Source organism: Contarinia nasturtii, unplaced genomic scaffold, assembly GCF_009176525.2.
Source record: "Contarinia nasturtii isolate CC-2019 unplaced genomic scaffold, AAFC_CNas_1.1 Cnas_scaffold_220, whole genome shotgun sequence".
NCBI lineage: Eukaryota > Metazoa > Arthropoda > Insecta > Diptera > Cecidomyiidae > Contarinia > Contarinia nasturtii.
The window spans coordinates 3,044,187-3,053,373 of NW_022197577.1; the positions used below are offsets into that span (position 1 = coordinate 3,044,187).

General features: G+C 34.8%; 1 protein-coding gene across 3 annotated transcripts in view; it reads left to right on the top strand.

Annotated features, from left to right (window-relative positions):
• LOC116336863 (DNA-binding protein Ewg) overlaps positions 1 to 9,187 on the top strand; it is a 21,984-nt gene that overhangs the window by 7,475 nt on the left and 5,322 nt on the right. Inside the window, exons 2-8 of one of the 3 annotated variants that reach the window (XM_031761030.1) lie at positions 894 to 1,359; positions 1,430 to 1,855; positions 1,918 to 2,061; positions 2,206 to 2,364; positions 2,710 to 2,838; positions 2,909 to 3,044; positions 3,190 to 4,323. In XM_031761030.1, the coding sequence (XP_031616890.1) occupies positions 1,066 to 1,359; positions 1,430 to 1,855; positions 1,918 to 2,061; positions 2,206 to 2,364; positions 2,710 to 2,838; positions 2,909 to 3,044; positions 3,190 to 4,058 (2,157 nt within the window). In that variant the 5' untranslated portion in view covers positions 894 to 1,065 and the 3' untranslated portion in view covers positions 4,059 to 4,323. Of the gene's footprint in view, positions 1 to 893; positions 1,360 to 1,429; positions 1,856 to 1,917; positions 2,062 to 2,205; positions 2,365 to 2,709; positions 2,839 to 2,908; positions 3,045 to 3,189; positions 4,325 to 9,187 lie in introns of those variants that run through there. The other 2 variants (XM_031761033.1, XM_031761032.1) reach the window with 2 other exon arrangements.

Consider the following 9,187-nt stretch of genomic DNA (forward strand, 5'->3'; position numbering starts at 1 on the left):
TTAACCGCATTGCCTTTAAATTTAACCACACACTACTCAGTAACCGCTTTTACATTAAATTTTTCCGCAAATTTTTTTGTGTGTGCTAATGGTCTTTCTCCAACCCTCGATGAATGTGTACTTTTTTTTCCTCTCCATTTGAAGATACGACGAAAAAGCAGCACAAGCTGATTCATTTATGTGGTTTCCAGCTGTACGATGTATACAGTGCCGAGAATTTCATTCTGTTGTGTGCACACGACTGTACTTTTTTATGTTTTCTCCGCATTTTACTATGATTGAACGGCGTGCGCGCATTTATGAACACCATTATGTGCGAACGATGAATGCGTAGATTGAATGAAGAGTGAGTGTAACGAGCATGCGAAGTGTACATATGGACACAATGTATATCCGTGCTATTCTATGCTCGTGCTCAATCGCACTGTGTGTATGTATGTGTGTAAATAAAGAGGGGTTACTGAACTAAAGCCATGTGAACGTTGTACGATGACGTACAACATTTAGGAGGGTTACAATCCAATTAGACACTGCACAGCATATATGCTATTCAATTTCAATATATGCAAGTTGTTGTGCGTGCGACACTTGAACGACGACCGACATGTTTTGAATTTGATTTCCATCGCCTTGGCGTCGGTAATGCGCATATGCCATATTGTGTGTGAATGTGATTCATTTGCGCTGTCGCAGTCGTATTGAAAGGATCGATATCGCTGTCGTTCAGTTACCATGGCCAAAACAATAGAAAATACATTTTTTAAACATTTTCAACGTTGATTCAAAAAAATGTACAGAAATCAATTTATTTTTGTGTGTGAATGAAAAAAGTCCGTCCGTGAAAAACAGTTTTTATAATCTAATTTTTTTTAAATACTTTTTTATTGCAACAGATGGTGAGGAAATAGATGTCTTTGTGCTGAAAAAAATTATTGCAAGTCCATTCGTATTTTATACGAAGCTAAACAAATACCAAAGATTTATTTACAAAGAAAATAAAAATAAACACAAAAGAAAAACGAATCTCAGAAATATTTGAAATAAAGAAAAAAAAATTTAAATAAAATGAATCAAGCAACGTATATTGGAACGGAAACAATCGAAATGATTGAAGACGATCAAATCGATGGCATGACAGATGACGATGATGATGAGGGGCCAAGTAGTCCGGAAAGTGCATACGATGGTGATTTAATGCATGACGATGAAGTGACAGCACAACTAGCAGCCGCTGGTCCAGTTGGAGTTGCTGCTGCGGCCGCCATTGCATCGGCCAAAAAACGAAAACGACCACATTCATTCGAAACAAATCCATCGATTCGTAAGCGTCAACAAAATCGATTACTACGTAAATTACGGGTAAGCGAAATGAAAGAATTTCATTGAGAATTTTTTATGTATTTTTTTTATATATGTGTGTGTCTTACAGCAAACAATTTATGAATTTGCAACGAGAGTTGGTCAACAGGCAGTCGTATTGGTCGCAACACCGGGTAAACCAAACACCAGTTATAAAGTGTTTGGTGCAAAACCGCTTGAAGATGTTGTACGTAATCTCAAGAGTATCGTTATGGAAGAATTGGAATCAGCATTGGCACAACAAGCACCACCGCCCGTTCAAGAAGATCCATCATTGTTTGAATTACCACCGCTTATTATTGACGGTATACCGACGCCCGTTGAAAAAATGACACAGGCACAATTGCGAGCATTCATACCATTGATGCTGAAGTACTCGACCGGGCGCGGTAAACCTGGATGGGGAAGAGAATCAACACGACCGCCATGGTGGCCAAAGGAATTACCATGGGCCAATGTTCGCATGGATGCACGCACAGAAGATGAAAAACAAAAGGTACACCAGTCGTTGATACTTAAAAAAAACACAGAGACTAAATTTTTCATTCAATTACACAGATAAGCTGGACACATGCATTACGCAAAATAGTCATCAATTGTTATAAGTTCCATGGACGTGAAGATCTGCTACCAGCGTTTTCGGAAGAAGATGAAAAAGCCAATCAACTTGCCACATTAAATTCATCAGTCGCTAGCTCACATGTAAGTTTTTATGGAACACACGCACATCAAAGTTTTCTTCTTTGCGCCAAATCTCAAGTTATTGCATCCTGCCTTTATTCAAATAAAGTTTAACGAAACAAATTTGAAAATCTATATCGAATATTTAAAAAAAAAAACTTATAGGTTGGAGTATTGAAGGTGCACAATTCAGGTGTTACGACATCATCTGCGAACAATGTTAGCAACACAATTACCAAACAAATTCATATACAAACACAACCGACCACGCAAACCATTACCAATGCACAGATTATCGATTCAATGTCAATCAGCGATGTAGATGTTCGTATTTTCATTCTTTGTCGCCAAATTAACCGAATTTTTTTCAAACTTGATTTTGGTTCATTTTTGGTTGTTGTTGTTGTGTGTTTACTGTTATTTTTAATTTATTTCTGTTCTGCCTTTTCTCCCCATTTCTTTATGATTTTGCTGAATTTTTTCCCTTCGTTGCATTTTTTACTTTGGTTTTACCTCAAAAACATCTAATCCATTTTAAGAAATTTAATGCAAATTTACATCCATTTTTATTTTTACTAAGTTATTTTTTTTAATCTGTTTTTTTACTGATTTCGATTTTGATTTTTGGAAATAAATTTTAATTGATTTGTTCGATTTGTTCATTTACAGTACACACAAGGGTTGTTACATTCCATTCAAAATGCCGATGGAACAGTTTCGATCATACAGGTTGACCCAAGCAATCAAATCATCACACTTCCTGATGGAACTACAGCACAGGTTCAAGGAATTGCAACGGTAAGACTCACATAACCATTTTTTTGAAATTCAGAATAATAAAAAAACTTCAATTTTTTGTGTAAAACAGTTGAGTCAAGGCGATGGTGGAACCGTACAAACAGTACAAAGCATTGATACAAGTCATGAAAATATGACGGTTGATTTGACAGAGGCCACACTTGGACAAGACGGTCAAATCATTATCACAGGCGAAGATGGCCAAGGTAGGTCCTACTCCACTTTCATACAAATGACAAATGACAAACAGTAATCATGAACAGAGAGAGAGAGAGAGAGAGAGAGAGAGAGCGTTTCTTGTTCGACTCAAATTTTGTAAAATGCTAATTTAATTCGTTTTGTATACATTAGGTTATCCGGTGTCCGTCAGTGGAATGATTACTCTTCCGGTATCATCGTCAGTGTATCAGTCAATGGTTGCCAACATACAGCAAATTCATACCAATGGAGATGGAACGTTATGCATAACACCGATGCAGGTACAAAAATCCGGTCACCAACATTTAATAAATCATATAAACAGCACAAGTATTGGTGGTAGCCTGATCGGTAGTGCCAATAATTGTAGTGTTTCGCCATGCATTAGTAGTGTGAACAGTAGTAGTTTTAGTAATATCAATAGTGGCGGCAACACATCAATACTTGCAAATTGCCAGCCAAATTCGGGCAATCCATTCGTTAACAACACATCGGAACTATCATCGAACATGAATTGTAACAATCCAAATAATACAATGAACAATACCAATAATAATTTGCTTGAATTGTGCCGTGTCTTAAGTCAAACGACAAACAATGTAAACAATTGCCATAGCACAGTTCCATTCAATAATAATCTCTCGGCGAATTTCGCCAATAGCACCGATCGAAAATCAATGAAAACCAATAAAAAATTGATTAATCGAAATCAATATCAAAACACAACACCGACGACAGCAACAACAACAACGACAAGTTTTGATACGTCAATGTCTTCGTTTTCCACCGAAACAAATGGCAATAATTTTATCGAACAAAATATTGACTTAAAAAGTGACACCAACAATAATAATCACAATAACGAAAACAATGGTAATGACAACCATGATCTCAAATGTGCACAAATATTGGTGTCGACCGTCATCGATGATTCAACAAAATTAATCAAATTAAATAATGAAAGTGTCGGTGAAAATGACACCCCATCCATTAAAATGGAATGCGAAATTGATGTTGCATAAATCCAAAGAATTTCATTCACAGTCAGCCTAGAAACTAGCTTAGTATAACGAACGTTTTTATTTAGAACATCTCGCTCATGTGTATCGAATTCAAATGGACTTGGAAATGGTCAAACCTTTGAAAAGTTTGTTTGGATTCAATATATATGCATAAATGCATTTAGAAATGCACATAAATCAAAAAAAGAAAATTGCTTTAAGCCAAAAATCAGAATTAAATCCGAAGGATTTGCCATCAACGAAACAATTTGCCAAAAAAAAAACATTTTTATTCAAATAAGCTTGAATTTTTATTATTTGTAGTGACATAATTTGAATTTCATTTAATTTGTGCTATTTTTCACTTAATTTAATGTATTAAGTTCAAACTTTATTTATTTTTGATGATTTAATATTACTAGTTTTTTGAGATAAGCCATATTATGGTTTTTTCTAGTCATTTTGTGTGATTTGTAACAATCCACTTTACTACTTTCTAAATCGATTGAATTATTTTAAGTTAAACTACTGGTTCCCAGCTGGTGTGCCACTGTGCCAAGTTATCTAAAATGGTCTGCGGGCATATCATAGTCCAAATGATTCAAAAATTAAAATTTAACGAAAAAGTTCGGGAACCTTATTTTTGTTTCGGTTCCCTTCAAATATAACTGTTGCATCAAAGCGTAATTATGCTATTTTTGTGCAGAAAACCGGTTGTCAAAAGTTTGCCATTGAAAACGAAATCAAACTAACTCAAATGAAGTAAAAAAAAATTCGAATTTATGTGAATTTTAACAAACGGCTCGCTCGCCAACTTATATCTTTTTCTTCCGTTTATTAAATGTATCGATATGATTGTGTTATATACACTTTTGACATATCAGATATGCTTTAAGAAACAACTACAGTAAAACATGTCAATAACGGAATCCCACGGGGAATTTTTTTTCCACTATTGACCAGAATTCCACTTTTCCCAGGTTCCATTAATAACAGGTTTTCATGCCAATTCAGAAATGATTTTCCATTATTGAGAGTAAATTTGAAAAAAAGCAGAAATTCATATATTTTTATCATTATATTGGAAGTATAAATATATAATGTCGCATTTTTTTCAAAATTTGAACGTTTATTGAGAAAAAGGTTGTACAATGTGTTATTCAAAGTATTGCCCATCACTAGCCACTACTTTTTCCCATCTTTCTGGTAGCATACGGATTCCGTGTCGGAAGAACTGTTCATCTTTTGATGCGATGAATGAATCGACCCAATTTTTGACTTCTTCAGAAGAAGTAAATCGTGTATCAGCCAGGTTGTCCTGCATCGATCGAAACAAGTGATAATCAGAAGGAGCAATGTCTGGGCTATACGGCGGGTGGGGTAGCACATCCCATCGAAGTGTTTCCAAGTATGTCTTCACGACATTTGCAACATGTGGCCGAGCATTGTCATGTTGAAGAATAACTTTGTCGTGTCTTTGCTCATATTCTGGCCGTTTTTCGCGCAATACTCGGCTCAAACGCTTCAATTGTAATCGGTAGCGTGGCCCATCAATGGTTTCATTCGGTTTCAGCAGCTCATAGTACACCACACCTCGTTGATCCCACCAAATACACAGCATTACCTTAAATCCGTGGATATCTTGCTTTGATGTCGATGGTGCTGGTTGGCCGCGCTTTACATATGCTTTTTTTTGCTTTGGGTTCCCGAGTGAAAAATGGCATTGAATTTTTCAATGCGTAGTGTCAAACGGCATTTAAGCAATAAATCGACACCGCATGGCTATAGCGATGTGGTGTATGCACTCAACGTGCGCACGGACCATGCGGTCTCGATTTATTGCTTAAATGCAATTTGACACTACGCATTGAAAAATTCAATGCCATTTTTCACTCGGGTTATCGTAGTGAATCCACTTTTCATCACCAGTGACAATACGATGCAAAAATCTCTTTCTTTTCTGTCTTTGAAGCAGCTGTTCGCAGGTGAAATATCGTCTTTCCACGTCTCTTGGCTTCAGTTCATGTGGTACCCAATTTCCATGCTTTTGAATGAATCCTGCTGCTTTCAAACGTTGTGAAATGGCTGCTTGAGTGACTCCCAATGATTTTGCAAGCTCTTCTTGAGTTTGACACGGATCTTCATCGAGTAATGCCTCCAATTCTTCATCTTGGAACTTTTTTTCTCTTCCGGCACGCTCCTTGTCTTCGACATTAAAATCACCATTTCTGAAGCGTGCAAACCAACGCTGACACATTCTTAAGTCTATAGCATAGTCAGGATAAGCTTCAGTGAGTGCTTCAGATGCGTTTTTCTTCAAATGGAAAAAGTAAATTAACACTTCCCGCAAATGATCTTTTGATACCACGAATGTCGACATTTTCACCGTAATAAAAAAAATTTGTGTGTAAACTTGTGTTCATTGTGACAGATGGTTTTTAATAGATTTTTTGACGCTCTTTAAGATACAATAGCTGTCAATGTCAAAACAATGGTACATATAATTGATGTGAAGTTAGATACGAATGCGACATTATATATTTATACTTCCAATACTAGATAGCAAAAATTTTCAGGGGATGATTTTAGAAGAAAATCCTAGAAATCAAAAGAATTTTTCGCATGGGAAATCTTAGCAAAAAGGGTATTCCAATCGGAAAAAATTGTCTTCCAAAAAAACAGCTCTAAAATCCCTAGCAAATCGAAAGAATTTCTCTCGCGTTCCAAAAACCCTAGTAAATCAAAAGAATTTTTTCCACTATTGGGGGTGAGTGTTTTTTACAATTTTCCACTATTACCAGGTCATTTTGTATGGGAGAGCTCAACGGCGGAATTTTTTTTCCACTATTGACAAGAATTCCACTATTCCCATGTTCCATTATTGACAGGTTTTCCTGTAATATCTCTTCGACACTTTTCGATCGAACCCAACAATTTTTTTTTCAACACTATCTACCCGAACTCCAGTTTCTGAATATGCCATTTTTCGAAAAAATTTACCTTTTTTTTTGAAACGCCACCTAGCGTTAAATTTTAGGTAAAATTTTGATTTTTTTTATTTTTTTTTTTGCGGATTCTTAATTTGGTGCCCGAGCACTACTAAATATGCAAAAACCCTTTCCAAAAGTCAGCGGTATCGATTTTCATTTCTTTACAGTATATATAGAGTGACGCAAATATACATATATTTCATACTAGGGGCTTAATACGGCAAAAAAATTCACAGAAATTCACGTAAATTCACACTTTTGAATCGAGTGGTTATTGATGAATTCGGTGAATTCGTGTGAATAGAATGAAATGTGTCAAATTAATAAAGTGAGGTTATGATAGCCGCAATATTTTTTAATTTATTATTTTTTCAATATTTCCGATTGTTTTCGATAGAAAATCGCTCAAAATTGAAAATAAAATTAATATTTATTAGAAAAATATAAAAAACCTTTACAATTTTGTTACACAAATTATAAATATTGCAGTGATTGCCAGCAGAAATTATTCACCACTATCTCACATATTTGAATGAAATCGCCATAGAATTCACAGGAATTCATTCGTTTGCAGAAAAATTCAGTTAATTTAGATATTATTATAGAATTCAGTCGTTGAAAATTTTGAACTAAGCCCCTAGATTTCATATGTATGTTGGTATTGCGTCACTTGGGGGACTGCCGTCCCCCGTGATTTATTAACAACTTATTAGAAGCAAATGTAATAGTAATAGTAAGACATAGTGTGATATTGATCTCAACTTATTCAGAGTCGTCGTTGGATAGGTCGATTTGTCGTTCGGAACTTTTGGAAGAGGATATTCGAACGAACATTTAAGTTGTTCGTTCGTTCGAATGCATTTGAGCAGTCGAACTGTTCGTATTCAGACATATTCGAACGTTCGAAAAGATGTTAGTTCGATTTGGTCGTTTGTTCGTTCGAAGATGGACCACGAACAGCTTCATTGGCATCATACTACAAATCAGTTAATTCGCCCTTTAATTTGATCACTTTTTCTGCATGTTCTTTCACAATTGCTTTTGTTTCTTTCATTCGTCGTTCAGAAGATTCAACTATATCTCGTTGTTTTCTGATTTGAACTTGGAGATTGTCCAATGAATCGCGATTGGACAAATTTACATAAATTTATAAAAAATTAACAAATGAATATAACGAAAACGAGTGGAAAAGTCAAACATACAATGCTGACATTCGAGTATCACTTACAGCCGGCTTTCAACGCGACTCGATTTAAGAAGTGCCATCTCTTTCACGCCAGGTTCTCATATATTTTTTTCTTGCAAATATTTTTTTCTTGCAAAATTGTATAAATTGAATAAGTTTTGCAATAATAATAACGAAAATAATTAATAGAATTTATAATAAATAAAAAAATTGAAAAAAAACACACAAATATTTTATATTATATGATATGTAGCTTTGCCTTGTAGACTTTGCCTTGTAGACCATGTAGAGATGGTTACGTGGAGAAAATATGTATTTGTCAAACATTGATATCTGTCAAAAGAAACAACGTAAACAACACGAAGTGAAGCTATTCTGGTGATTCATATAATATAAAATATTTGTGTGTTTTTTCAATTTTTTTTATTTATTATAAATTCTATTAAATATTTTCGTTATTATTATTGCAAAACTTATTCAATTTATACAATTTTGCAAGAAAAAAATATTTGCAAGAAAAAAATATTTGCAAGAAAAAAATATTTGCAAGAAAAAAATATATGAGAACATGGCGTGAAAGAGATGGCGCTTCTTAAATCGAGTCGCGTTGAAAGCCGACTGTAAGTGATACTCGAATGTCAGCATTGTATGTTTGACTTTTCCACTCGTTTTCGTTATATTCATTTCTTAATTTTTTATAAATTTATGTAAATATTTATTATGTAAATATGTCCAGTCGAACTGTTCGTATTCAGACATATTCGAACGTTCGAAAAGATGTTCGTTCGAGTTGTTCGTTTGTTCGTTCGAAGATGGATTCGAACAAACAAACGAACTGAAATCCACTTTTCATATGATCGTTTGAGTTCGTTGCCACCTTTAGTCGTTCCAATTGTTCTATTTCGTCAAGTTCTTCCGCTTCAAATGCAACCTCCAGTTCCGCGAAAGTTTTCATTGGTACAACGGGTGGATCT